We start from the raw sequence: 14,910 nt of genomic DNA on the forward strand, positions 1-14,910 counted from the left end.
TATTAATAAAAGGTTCAGTACACCAAGAAGATATAATAAGCATAAATATTTATGTACCTAATGACAGACCATCAGAACACATGACACAAAAACTGACAAAATTAAAGGGAGAAATAGACATTTCTACAATAATGGAGACTTCAACAACCCACTCAATAATGGATAGAACAAAGTAAGAACACAGAGGACTTAACACAATAAACCAACTAGATCTAAAAGTGCAAAACACTCTACCCAACAACACCAGCATCCACATTCTTTCAAGTGCACATGGGACTTTTCCAGGATAGACCATATGTCAGACCACAAATTAGGACTCAACAGATTTAAAAAAAATAGGTATCATACAAAGTGTTTTTTCTGACAACAGGATGAAGTTAGAAATAACAGAGGTAAAACTAGAAAATTTATAAATTTATGGAAATTAGATAACATACTCTTAAACAACCAATGGATCAAAGAAGAAATCACAGGGAAATTAGAAAATATTTAGAGACAAATGAAAACAAAAAACACAACATACTAAATCTTATGGGACCCAGTGAAAGCAGTGCTAGGGGTAAATTTATAGCTATAAATGCTTAAATTAAGAAGACAAGAAAAATCTCAAGTCAACAACTATCTTTTCACAACTTAAGAAACAAGAAAAAGAACAAATTAGACCCAAAACTAGCAGAATGAAGGAAATAATAATGATTACAGCAGAGATCAATGAAATAAAGAATAGACAAATAACACTGAAAATTAGTAACACCAAAAGTTGGTTCTTGGAATAAAATTGACAAACCATTAGCTACTAGATGGACTAAGAAAAAAAGAAAGGACTCAAAATACTAAAATCTGAAATGAATGTGGGGACATTCCTACCAATTCTAAAGAAATAAAGAAAAAATTATAAGAGTATTATGAACAATTATGCTACAACAAATTGAATAACCTAGATGAAATGAACAAATTTCTAGAAACAGAAAATTTTTAAGAGACCTGTAACTTAGTAAGGACAATCGATGAGTAATCAAAGATCTCCTGCAAAGAAAAGTCAGATCTGATGGCTTTGCTATTAAGTTCTACCAAACATCTAAGGAAGAATACCAATCCTTCATAAAGTTTAACAAAAATTGAAGAGAAAACACTTCCTAATTCATTCTATGTGGCCAGCATTACCCTGACACCAAAGCCAGATAAAGATACTACAAGAAAACTACAGATAAATACACTTTATGAACAGTGATTCAAGACTCAACAAAATACAGGCAAACTAAATTCAGCAGCATATTAAATGGATTATATTCCATGGCCAAGTGGGATTTATTCCTGGAATGCAAAGATGGTTTAACATATGGAAATTGAAAGGTGTAATACATGTTAACAGAACTAAGGAAAAACATGACCATTTCAACTGATGCAGAAAAAGCATCTGATAACCCTTTCCTGGCAAAAACATTCAAAAAACTGGAAATAGAAGGAAACTACCTCAACTTAATAAAAGCCATGTATAAAAGGGGTGCCTGGGTGGCTCAGTTGTTAAGCGTCTGCTTTCAGCTCAGGTCATGATCCCAGGGTCCTGGGATCGAGCCCCACATCAGGCTCCCTGCTCTGAGGGAAGCCTGCTTCTCCCTCCCCCCCCCCCCCCCTGCTTGTGTTCCCTCTTTTTTTTTTTTTTTTTAAGATTTTATTTATTTATTTGACAGAGCGAGAGAGCACAAGCAGGGGGAGAAGCAGAGGGAGAGGAAGAAGCAGGCCCCCTTCTGAGCAGGGAGCCTGATGCGGAACTCAATCCCAGGACCCTGGGATCATGACCTGAGCCGAAGGCAGATGCTTAACCATCTAGGCCACCCAGGCGCCCCTTGTGTTCCCTCTCTTGCTGCGTCTGTCTCTGTCAAATAAATAAATAAAATCTTAAAAAAAATTTTTTTTAAAGCCATGTATAAAAAAACCTGCAGTGAACATCATACTCAATGGTAGAAGACTGGAAGCATTTACTCTAAGATCAAGAACAAGACAAGGCTACCCACTTTCATGACTTCCACTGAACATAGTACTGGAAGTCCTAGCTAGAGCAATTAGGCAAGAAAATGAAATAAAAGACATCCAAATTGCAAAGGAAAAAGTAAAATTATCTGTTTGCAGATTAATATCATCTCATATGCAGAAGTCCCTAAAGATCCCACACACACAAAAGCACCATTAGTGCTAATAAATGAACTAAAAGTTGCAGGAAACAAAGCAAACATAAAAAAATCAGATACATTTCAGGGTACCTGGATGGCTCAGTCGGTTGAGCATCCAACTCTTGGTTTCAGTTCAGGTCATGATCTCAGGGTCATGAGATCAAGTCCCACATTGGTTTCCACATTCAGTGCTGAGTCTGCTTATGGATTCTCTCCCCAATCCCTCTGCCCCTCCCCCACAGTCTCTCGCTTGAATAAATAAATCTTTTTAAAAAATCAGCTACAGGCGCGCCTGGGTGGCTCAGTTGTTAAGCGTCTGCCTTCAGCTCGGGTCATGATCCCAGGGCCCTGGGATCGAGCCCCACATCGGGCTCCCTGCTCTGCGGGAACCTACTTCTCCCTCTCCCACTCCCCCTGCTTGTGTTCCCTCTCTTGCTGTGTCTCTGTCAAATAAATAAAATCTTTAAAAAAAAAAAATCAGCTACATTTCTGTACAATAACAATGAATAATCTGCCAAGGAAATTATGAAAACAATTCCATTTATAATAATATAATAAAGTACTTAGGAATTAACCCCAGAGGTGAAAGACTTACACAACGAAAATTACAAACTGCTAAAAGAAATGAAAGAAGACATAAATAAATGGACAGACATGTTCATGGATCAAAAGACGTAAGATAACAATACTACCCAAAGTGGTCTACATATTCAATGCAATCCCTACCAAACTCCTAAGACTTTTTTTTACCGAAACAGAAAAATCCATCCTATATTCATATAGAGTTCCAAAGGACCACAAATAGACAAAGCCATCTTAAAAAAGAACAAGACTGGAGAAGTCACCTTTCTAATTTCAAAACTTAACTACAAAGCTACAGAAATCAAAACAGTGTGGTACTGGCATAAAGACATACAGACCAATGGAATAGAACAGAAAGCTCCAAAATAGAAAGCCCTTGCACATACGGTCATATACGTGATCATATGATTTTTTTTTTTTTTAAAGATTTTATTTATTTGACAGAGCGAGACAGCGAGAGAGGGAACACAAGCAGGGGGAGTGGGAGAGGGAGAAGCAGGCTTCCCGCTGAGCAGGGAGCCCGATGCGGGGCTCGATCCTAGGACCCCGGGATCATGACCTGAGCCAAAGGCAGGCGCTTAACGACTGAGCCACCCAGGCGCCCCTCATATGATTTTTTTTTTAAAGAATTTATTTATTTATTTGAGAGAGAGAATGAGAGAGAGAGAGAGCACAAGAGGGGGGAGCGGGAGAGGGAGAAGCAGACTCCCCACTGAGCAGGGAGCCCGATGCGGGACTCAATTTACTAGATAGGATACCAAAGACTGGCAATAAAAGAAAAAAATCTTAAGTATCGGACCTAAAAAGAAAAAGTTTTTTTAAGTAATCTCTATATTCAGTGTGGGGCTTGAACTTAAAACCCTGAGATCAAGAGTCGTATGCTCTACCAACTGATCCAGCCAGGCACCCTGGACCTAAATTTTATTTTTTTAATTTTGTTCAAATTATATTATCAACAGAGTAAAAAATCAATCCACAGAAAGGGAGAAAGTATCAGAAAATCATGTATCTGGTAAGGGACAGATATATGAATAGATACCTCTATTCATAATATAGAGAGAACTATACTCAACAACAAAAAACAACCCTACTCAAAAATGGGCAAAGGACTTAACCTTCTCCAAAGAAGACAAAGAAATGGCCAATAAGCTCATGAAAACATGCTTAAAAATCACTGATCAGTAGGGAAATGCGTATCAAAACTTCAATGAGGGTGCCTGGGTGGCTCAGTCGTTAAGCGTCTGCCTTCGGCTCAGGTCATGGTCCCAGGGTCCTAGGATCGAGTCCCACATTGGGCTCCCTGCTCGGCGGGAAGCCTGCTTCTCCCTCTCCCACTCCCCCTGCTTGTGTTCCTGCTCTCGCTATCTCTCTCTCTGTCAAATAAATAAATAAAATCTTTATTTTTTTTTTTTTAAAGATTTTATTTATTTATTTGAGAGAGAGAATGAGAGACAGAGAGCATGAGAGGAAGGAGGGTCAGAGGGAGAAGCAGACTCCCTGCCGAGCAGGGAGCCCGATGTGGGACTCGATCCCGGGACCCCAGGATCATGACCTGAGCCGAAGGCAGTTGCTTAACCAACTGAGCCACCCAGGCGCCCCTAAATAAAATCTTTAAAAAAAAAAACAAAAAAACTTCAATGAGATACCACCTCACTCCCACTACTGTTAGTGTTCAAAAACAAAAATGGAAAATAACAAGTGTTAACAAGGATGCAGAGAAATTGTAATGTTTATGAACCATTTGTGAAATATAAAACTGTACAGCTGCTATGGGAAACAGTGTGACAGCTCAACAAATGGAAGATGGAATTACCATATGATCCAGCAATTCCACTTCTAGTTATATTCCAAAAGAATTGAAAACAGGATCTCAAAAAGATATCTGAGTACCCTGGTTCATAGCATTTTTCACAATAGCTGGAAGCAACATGGAGGCATCCAAAGTGTCTACTGACAATAAATGGACAAACAAAATATGGTATATACATAATGGATATTATCCAACCTTAAAAAGGAAAGAAATTCTGCAATATGTTACAACATGGATGAACCTTGAGGACATAGGCTAAGTGAAATAAGCCAATCACAAAAAGACAAATACAGGATGATTCCACTTATAGGAAGTAATTAGTCAAAATCATAGAAACAGAAAGTAGAATGGCATACAGAAAGTAGAATGGCATTTGTCAGGGTCTGGAGAGAAGGGGGAATGAGGAGTTAGTGTTGAATGGGTATACAGAATTTGAGTTTTACAAGATGAAAAGAGCTGTGGAGATGGATGGTGGTGATGGTTGCACAACATTATGAAGGTATTTAGTATCACTGAACTATACACTTACCATCTTAATTTAAACTTAAGATGGTAAATATTATGTTATGTGTAGTTTGCCATCCAAAAAATTTAAAAGGATGGACATACAGAGACACCTGGCTGGCTCAATTGGTACAGCATGTTACTCTTGATCCCTGAGTCGTGAGTTTGAGCCCCACATTGGGGGTAGAGATTACTTTAAAAAAAGTTTAAAAAAAAAGAATGGAAATATGAACTGACATGGGGTGATTTTCAAGACATATTATTAAGTAATTGGGCGCCTGGGTGGCTCAGTTGGTTAAGCGACTGCCTTCAGCTTGGGTCATGATCCCAGGGTCCTGGGATCGAGCCCCGTATCGGGCTCCCTGCTCTGCAGGAAGCCTGCTTCCCCCTCTTCCACTCCCCTTGCTTGTGTTCCTGCTCTTGCTATCTCTCTCTCTGTCAAATACATAAAATCTTTAGAGGAAAAAAAAAAAAAAAAGCCTAGAACACCTTAATGTGCTAAAAGTGAGGAAGTACTCAAAATTATAACAACAATTATAATAATGGGAGCATGTAAAAAATAATATAGGAGCCAGTATGAAGGAGCTCTCATTGGCCAATCTGTAACAAACTGAGCATCAAAATAATTAAGGACAGTAATGAATGCTAAACCCCTGAAAACAAGAATCAATAAGTTCATACTGAGGATAGGTTAGACATAGAGGGAGAAGACAGGGTTCTTCCTCACAGTAGGAAGCCTACTACTAACTGTAGAAAGGAGGGCTGGAGTTGGAAAATCATCACTTTGCAACGATTCCAGGAAAGACTGGTTCAGGTAAGAATCTTCAGTGGCGCTAAATCCAGATTAGAAAGTTTGATGAGGACCAGGATATTCACAGTCTTCAAGTATCTTATATACCACTTATTAGTTGCAAGAGAAAAAAATATTATATATAGTGTAGAAAGAATAACAATACTATCTAAATAGTATTTTATCTGTACAATTTTATCTAGTATCTGGACAATACTTTTGACCATGTGATAAAAAGTAACATGACTAATGAAAGGCACTGTGCGCTTCAGGATTAATATTCTTGAGACTGACACAATATCCTTCACACAAAATTCTGGCCAAAAACGAAGAAACTGATTATACGGAAACATCAGACAAACCCAAAATGAGGAACATTCTATTCTTCAAAAAAGTCAACAAAACAAAGCTAGTCTGTATTCCTCAAAAATATCAATGTCACAAAGGACAGGAAGGACTAAGAACTCTTCCAGATTAAATTATAAAGGAACATGACAAACGAATGCAAAAATTACAGAGGGCATTATGGGGATAATCAACACTGTAAATATGTACAGTAAGATTATGTACAGTATTGCATCAATGTTAAATTCCCTGAAATTTGATAACTGCACGATGGCCATTAAGGAGAATATCACTGCTCTTAGGAAATACAAAATCAAGAATTAAGGGCTAGAGGAGCATGATGTATGCAACCTACTCTTGAGTGGTTCAGAAAAAAATTGTGCATAGAAAGAGGCTATGATAAAACAAATGTGGCAAATGTTCAAAATTAGTGACCCACAAGTTAAAAATTATATCAAAACAATTTTTTAAGCACTATACATAAATTGCCAAGGACCTACACATTAAGAATCTAAACAATGGATATATTCTAAAATTTTTAAAAGATTTATGATCATCCAGATGTAAGACCTGAAAAGGAACAAAGGATAAGCCACAGCAAGACCAAGCAGAAGACCAGATAGCTGTTGCCTCACCCTCTCTTCTCCTTGGCTTCCTGCAGATGCCATTACAAAACAATCTTCAGAAGGAATTCTTGCCACACCCCACTAATGGATCAACAAGGATTCCCTACCAAATGAAGATGTTGCGTGGCTTTTAATACTAATGTTGGGTGTCCTTTCTGCCTATTTTTTATTTTTATTTTTATAAGTAGGTTCCACGCTCAACATGGGGCTTGAATTCATGATCCTGATATCAAGAGTTATACGCTCTACCGACTAAGCCAGCCAGGCACCCCCCACTTTCTGCCTATTTTAGAGGAATTAAGTACATGTTGCCCATTCTAATTTGCGGTGCAATAAATATCTGTTTCCATTAAATAAAAGGTCTCCTGAAACATAACCCCCACCCTTTTTTTTTTAAAGATTTTATTTATTTGACACAGAGAGAGGCAGCAAGAGAGGGAACACAAGCAGGGGGAGTGGGAGAGGGAGAAGCAGGCTTCCCGCGGAGCAGGGAGCCTGATGTAGGGCTCGATCCCAGGACCCTGGGATCATGACCTGAGCCGAAGGCAGAAGCTTAACCAACTGAGCCACCCAGGCACCCCTGAAACATACCTTTTAAATGTGCCATACCTTACACTCCATATAAGGCTGGCTTAAGATCTTTATAGAGTTTCTTAGTAGTGGGAGAATTGTGGTCTCTCCTCTCCATCCCAACAATATCTAACACTGCGTATAATGCATAATTTTAAATTTTCAAAAATTTCAAAATTTCAAAAAATAAACTCACATGTATGCCAGGTAAGTTTACTGAAACACAGCTTCTGGTTTTCTTTTGGCATACCCACTCTGACAGTATTTTAACTACATGCATAATCCGTCTACAGAATATTCCAACATTTGTCCCATATTATTGCATATACCAAGAGTTTATGAGCTAAAAACAATTTTTCCCCGATTGCGGCAGTCTTTTGATCACTGCGACACTAAATGCTAATAATCTGGGGCGCCTGGGTGGCTTAGCTGTTTAAGCGACTGCCTTTGGCTCAGGTCATAAACCTGGAGTCCTGGGATCAAGTCCCGCATCGGGTTCCCCGCTAAGCGGGGGGTCTGCTTCTCCCTCTGAGTCTCTCCCCTCTCACGCTCCTTCTCACTCTCTCTCTTAAATAAATAAAATCTTTTTTTTTTAAAGATTTTATTTATTTACTTGAGACAGAGAGAATGAGAGAGAGAGAGCACATGAGAGGGAGGAGGGTCAGAGGGAGAAGCAGACTCCCTGCCGAGCAGGGAGCCCGATGTGGGACTCGATCCAGGGACTCCAGGATCATGACCTGAGCCGAAGGCAGTCGCTTAACCAACTGAGCCACCCAGGCGCCCCTTAAATAAATAAAATCTTAAAAAAAAAAAATGCTATTAATCTGAAACAGGCCTAGGCATACATTCCTAGTAAACAATTCTCTACATATTTAATCTGAAAGTGCACACTATTACCTCTATTTCAAGGCTAATGATGTAACTGATGGCTCCAGCTTCAATAGACATGCCAGAAAATTAAAAGGACTTCAGGGGCACCTGGGTGGCTCAGTCAGTTAAGTGTCAGACTCTTGATTTCGGGCTCAGGTCCTGATCTCACAGGTCATGAGACTGAGCCCCATGTAGGGCTCCGCACTCAGTGGGAGTCTGCTTGGATATTCTCTTCCTCTGCCCTTTCCCCTACCCGCGCGTGCTCTCTCTCTCTCTCAAATAAATAAATAAATATTTCTTCTAAAATATAAAAGGACTTCAAATTACAATTGCTACTTTCAAATCAAAGAATAAAAATGTGAAAATAGCTCTCTCCTTTTCTATGCCATCATGGTGTATGCGGTTGACTGTCCTTTGCCATGTCTTCTCACAAGACTTTCAGGATCAAGCAATTCCTGGCCAAGAAACAAAAGCAGAAGCGTCCCATTCCCCAGTGGATTCGAATGAAAATTATTCGAATAATAAAATTCAGTACAACTCCAAGAAGAGGCATTGAAGAAGAACCAAGCTGGGTCTAAAGGGATCCCACATGAGATGGTACACACATTTATGCTGCATGAAGGTCATGAGCTCATATCCTATCACTCTGTAAACATCACTGCTACCTGAACAATAGATATGTTTTATTGGGGAAATGATTTTTCTCTGTCACTATGCTTCTGCACCAGTAGGCTGGTTCAGTAATTACATGAGAGACCTTTTGTTGGGGGACGGGGGGGGGAGAATAAAAATGTGAAAACAACTGGGGCACCCAGCTGGCTCAGTTGATAGAGCATGTGACTCTTGATCTTTGGGTTGTGAGTTCGAGCCCCAGGCTGGGCACAGTAAGTAAATAAGTAAATAAATAAATAAATACAACTAATGATTGCAAATCATTTCGCTCTCTCATCCTAGAAAGAATTACATATGGTGTAATTATAAAGCATTTTAAAGCAGTATTTCTGAACCCCGGCTGCACATTAGAATTACCTGGAAACTTTCAAAATTTTGATGCCCACACCAAGTCCCAGACCAATTAAATCAATCTCTGGGAGATCAGACACAGGCATCAGTACATTTCAAAACTTCCAAAGTGATTACAATGTACAACCAAGGTAAAGGACCACTGTTTTAAAAAAGAAATATTCTGAAACATAAATATTTAAATATATGCTGTTTTAAAAACAGTACCATGAGTGCTTCCTTCAACAGTACATATATTAAAACTGGAACAATACAGAGAAGATCAGCATGGCCCCTACGAAAAGATAATATGCAAATCTGTAAAGTGTTTCACATTTTAAAAAATACAAATTAAAAAAATAGCACCATGACTGGCTATAAACTTATTCTGGCAATGTTCAAAACTTTCTTCTTCTTTTTTTTTAAGGATTTGTTTATTTGAGAGAGAGAGAGAGAGAGAATGAGTGTGAGCACAATTTGTGCCAGCAGGGGGAGGGGCAGAAGAAAAGGGAGAAGAAGAGGGAGAGGGAGAATCTCAAGCAGACTCCATGGCTGGGCATGGAGCCTGATGCAGGACTCAGTCCCACAACCCTGAGATCATGACATTAGCCGAAATCAAGAGTTGGACACCTAACCGACTGAGCCACCCAGGCACCCTGTCTTAAGACTCTTTCCAAAATTGTTTTCTCTCGTATCTTTACCAAAAACGTTGATCACCTGGCCTTACTAATTATATTTAGGTAAACAACACAAGTTTTAGAATCACAAAGACTTGGATGCAAGTCCTAGTTCTATCATTTAATACACAGTTATATGATTAGCTTAACTCTGAGCTTCCATTTCCTCATCTGTAAAATGGGAGGATTAAAGAGGAAAACAACATGCACAATGTGGCATCTGGTACATAGGAGTGAATGTATAAATGGCTATACTTACCATACCAAACTAGACTAGAAGACCTGGAGGCCAGGACCATATCTTGTTTAAGGTCATAATTCCAGAACCTACCACATGGTAGCTAGAGAGTAATTATTAAGCTCCTTAAGGACTTTTTATCTGTCTCTGTAACCCTAATACCTCGTGTACATTCTTATATAGAACAAAAACCTAGTAACGTTCTGAACAAAGGAAACAAACTTATTTCAGATAAAAAACAAACCCTCAAGCCTTGCTTTGCAGTAAAGAAGTCAGAATAACCAGCATCCGTAGCCAACAGTCCCACAAACTGCATCGCAGGTCGCTGCTGTATGAACAGTTCTACAGCTCCATCGGTGATGCAACTGCCCCCTGAAATATCCAGCGACACAAGATGAGGCAGAATATCCTTTTGCTGCAGCAAATGAAAAGCTAAATCTGATTTGAGTTGCCTGTGATCAGAAATATCAAGGTGAAGCAGACATTTAAGTTCTCTAATAACTGCAAGAATTTGTGGTTTGGTCATAGTCAGACATTTCAGATAGTGCATTGTCAGAGATTTGAGTCGATCCTTACAGGTAAGGAGTGCAGAGATGTTAGTGACCAGAGTATTAGAAATATCCAAGCTTTCCAGTTTTGGTAACTGAGAAACATTAGCCAGGTCTTCACTATGAAAACAAACATTGAAAACACTTAAAATGCGAAGACCAGTGAGCTGACCAAAGAAGAGTAGTCTTGAATCTCGAGGGATGCTTGCCGAGTCCAACAGGAGACACCGAAGGTTTTGCTGGATCCAGCTATTGCTGCAGAGTCCACTTATGATGTCTGGAATTGGGAGGTCAGTGTGCACAGCAGTAGCATCTAGCTCAATGACTTTGTGATGGCAGAAGGCTTTTGTGAATGCAGCTGCCGAGATTTTAGCTTTTTGAATATTGACCAGCTTCAGTTTCATTTGGTTGCCTTGGAAAATGCTTGCTGTTCTATCAGTCAGCTTGCCTATAAGAGAACCAAAACCAGCTGTAATAACAACTAAATCTCATGCCTTTTCCAGCAGGCATTGTGGCCAATGAACAATGACAGATGCTAACAACAGTGACTATATTCACTGCTTACTCTGTGCCAAGCATTGTTCTAAACCCTTTACTCAGATTACTTCATTTATTCTTTATAATACCATGATAATACTATAATACTATTATTACTACTATCATAACTGAGGAAACTTGGAGCTTAAAGAGGTTAAGTAACTTGCTCAGTCAAAATATGTAGCAGAATCAGGAATGAAAACCAGTTCAACTCCAGAGCCCATAGTTTTATCCACAATAACCTTGTTCACACACACACACAAAAAAAAAAAGAAGAAAGAAAGAAAGATAGAAAATAGGTAAATAATAAGTACGGGATATATAATATACAAATAACACTACTAATGATTACTTTTAACCAAATTAATCAATAGCCTCTGACAATTCACTTACCTCTCTGGGCCTCATTTTCCTCATCTATAAAATAAATGGGTTATATTAGATTTTACTTAGAAAAGATTTACTAAGCATCTTCTATGTGTGAGATCCTGTGTTAAGTAATGGGCACACAAGGTGATTAGACCTCTGTGGCCACAAGGAGTTCCAGTCTCGGGAGGCACATCAGGCAAATAAATGAGTATAATAATGTATTACAAACAGTACTGATTTGCACCAGCTATTGAACTAGAACAGATGAGATTAGCTTTGGGAAAAGTTCTGAAGACTAAATATCAGTTTGGGGGGGTGGGGGAGAAGATGAAGGGTGGAAGGACATATCAAAGACAAGGAGGCACAGACCAGCAGATTATTTGGAAAGGCCCTAAGGAGATCAACACTACTGGAACACAGTGGTGTAAAGTGAGGAAGGAAAGTGGAACGGAAGGTAAAAAGGCAGATGGGACCTGTACACAAAGCTATGGACAATTCAATTTTGAAGCAGAAAAAAAAAAATGGTCACAATTATATTTTTAGAAAGAGCAGGGCACCTGGGTGGCTCAGTCAGTTAAGCATCTGCCTTCGGCTCAGGTCGAGCCCCACGTTGGGCTCCCTGCTCAGTGGGGAGTCTGCTTCTCCCTCTTTCTCTGCCCCTCCCCCGTTCATGCTCTCTCTCTCTCTCTCTCTCTCTCTCTCTAATAAATAAAACCTTTAAAAAAAAGAAAGACCAATATGTGACTATAAAATAATTAAGATGGTGTTTGGTGGGAATGAGATGGGGCAAGATTTTATTAATGCTTTTCATAATGTGAGATAAAAGTTTAAACTAAGGCTGACAGAACATGGTGGCTGAACAGACTGGGGGAGAACTGAGGAAAAAAAAAAAAGATACATAAGCTGATTCCCAGCTTCTGAATTTGAACTGGGTTATGCTACCAAGACAGGAGGAAGGAAGTCCCTATACTTCAGACTTTGAGGAAGAATTCAGTACATTCATTCATACATTTATCCAACAAATAGCGAGTGTTCGCTGTATGTGAAGTGCTAGCTATGCTAAGTGCTAAGAATGGTGAATGAGACAAACATGGCTCCTCCCAACACGGAGTTTATTTACACCCTAGAGGGAGAACACTGAACAAGCAGAAAACTACTAATATTAAAAATATAGTGAGAAAAAAAACACATAGTGAGTTAAAAATAGAACTACCTATGATCCAGCAACCATACTACTAGGTATTTACCCAAAGAACACAAAAGTACTAATTCAAAGGGATACATGCACCCTGATGTTTACAGCATTATCTACAACAGCCACATTATGGAAACAGCCCAAGTGTCCATTGACTGATGAATGGATAAAGAAGGGAGGTATGTATATACATATACATATATGTGTACACACACACACACAATGGAATATTACTCAGCCATAAAAAAGAATGAAATCTTACTATTTGTAACAACATAGATGGAGCTACAGAGTATTATGGTAAGCAAAATAAGTTATAAGAAAGATGAATACCGTATGATTTCACTCATATGTGGAATCTAAGAAACAAAACAAAAGAGCAAAGGGGAAAAAGAAGGAGAGAGACAAACCAAGAAAAAGACTTTTGGAACATCCTGGTGGTTCAGTCGAGTGTCCAGCTCTTGATTTCAGCTCAGGTCATGATCTCAGGCATGAGATCAATCCCCAAGGCAGGTTCCGCCCTAGATGGGGAGCATACTTGGGATTCTCTCTCTCTCTCTCAAAAGAAAGAAAAGGAAAGAGAAAAGAAAAAAAAAGAAACAGACTCTTAACTAGAGAAAACAAAATGATGGTTACCGGGGGAAGGGGGGGCAGGTTATAAATAGGTGATGGGGATTAAGGAGTGTACTTGTCCTGATGAGTGTTGGGTGATGTATGGCTGGATCACTAAATTGTACACCTGAAACTAATATTACACGATATGCTGAATAACTGGAATTTAAATAAAAACTTTAAAAAATGTAGTAAGTGTTTAAAGGAAACAAACAAGAACATAATACAGGGGTAAGGAAAGAAAGAAGGATGACAAGAATTTTCTCTCTCTGTAGAGTCTGAGGAGGTGATGTTTTAAGCTAAGACCTAAAGGACATGAAAGATAAAGGTCACTGTCATTCTAGATGGAAGGAAGAGCTAAAATCCTGATATGGGAAACAGGTAGGCTGTTTCTATGAAATGAGAGGAAACCAGTGAGACTAAAGCACGGCTGATGAAGGGGATACCAGCATCTGACAGGGTAGAGACAAAAGCAAAAGTCAGATCTCGCAGACCAGGGCAAAGAATTGACATTTTATCCTAAGTACAAGGAGAAGCCTTTCAAGGGTGACAGAGGAGTGGCCAGATCTGTTAAGAGGGCTGTTTGCTATGTGGCAGAGTTTGGCAAGGGGCAAAAGAGGAGGTAAGGAGGGCACTTGTGAGGTCAGGGGAGAGGAAAGAGAAAGGTGTCATTAATAGGAGCTAAGAGGAAAAAGAATATTTGAGACAGATATTTTGAAGGTAGAAAATGTTTCAATAGGGGGCGCCTGGGTGGCTCAGATGGTTAAGCGTCTGCCTTCGGCTCAGGTCATGATCCCGGGGTCCTGGGATCGAGTCCCACATCAGGCTCCCGGCTCAGCAGGGAGCCTGCTTCTCCCTCTGACCCTCTCCCCTCTCATGCTGTTTCTCTCTCGCTGGCTCTCTAAAAAAATAAATAAAATCTTAAAAAAAAAAAAAAAAAGAAAATGTTTCAATAGAACCAAGGAGAGAAGAACGAAAAATGAAAAATGACTCCTTCTAAGTCATTGAACAAGGAGGTGGATGGCCAAGTCATTTTGGAGATGGGGGAAATGGTAATGCAGTAGATGCTGTAATATGACACCAAGATCCTTTATAGGAACAAAGGACTTACTACTAGAGCTGTTGGGAGTGCCACCAGCTAAGAACCCTCATCCATGGGACATCAGCTGAAATGACCCAAGGTCACACCATTTCCCATGCAGACCCATATACTGAGTTGGGAGGTATAAAGGTCCAGCCCTCACATTCCAACTCTATACAGATCTGAGTAATTGTTCTACCTTCAGGATTCCCCAAAGATCAGCTGAGGTGTTCTACAAGACAGAAGGATAAACACTTGGAATTAACTGGCATAGAGAAAGTATTAAAGCTATGGGAGTGGATGATATGGGAATGAAAGAGAAGGAGCAAGGACGAAGTACTGAAAACATCTACATTTAAGGTCAGTAGAATGAGGAATAAGTC

The 14,910-nt window shown here is 39.4% G+C and overlaps 1 protein-coding gene and 1 non-coding gene across 2 annotated transcripts in view; one reads left to right on the plus strand and one right to left on the minus strand.

Annotated features, from left to right (window-relative positions):
• Window positions 1-14,910, minus strand: part of ZYG11A (zyg-11 family member A, cell cycle regulator) — a 63,577-nt gene that overhangs the window by 33,799 nt on the left and 14,868 nt on the right. Inside the window, 1 exon segment of the mRNA XM_035017730.1 lies at window positions 10,430-11,181. Within this exon segment, the coding sequence (XP_034873621.1) occupies window positions 10,430-11,181 (752 nt within the window).
• On the plus strand, window positions 9,504-9,610 carry LOC118020429. The gene has a single exon (XR_004681870.1). It is a non-coding gene; the product is annotated as a U6 spliceosomal RNA (small nuclear RNA).

Source organism: Mirounga leonina, unplaced genomic scaffold (genome assembly GCF_011800145.1).
Source record: "Mirounga leonina isolate KUSES-001 unplaced genomic scaffold, KU_Mleo_1.0 Mir_173, whole genome shotgun sequence".
Lineage (NCBI taxonomy): Eukaryota > Metazoa > Chordata > Mammalia > Carnivora > Phocidae > Mirounga > Mirounga leonina.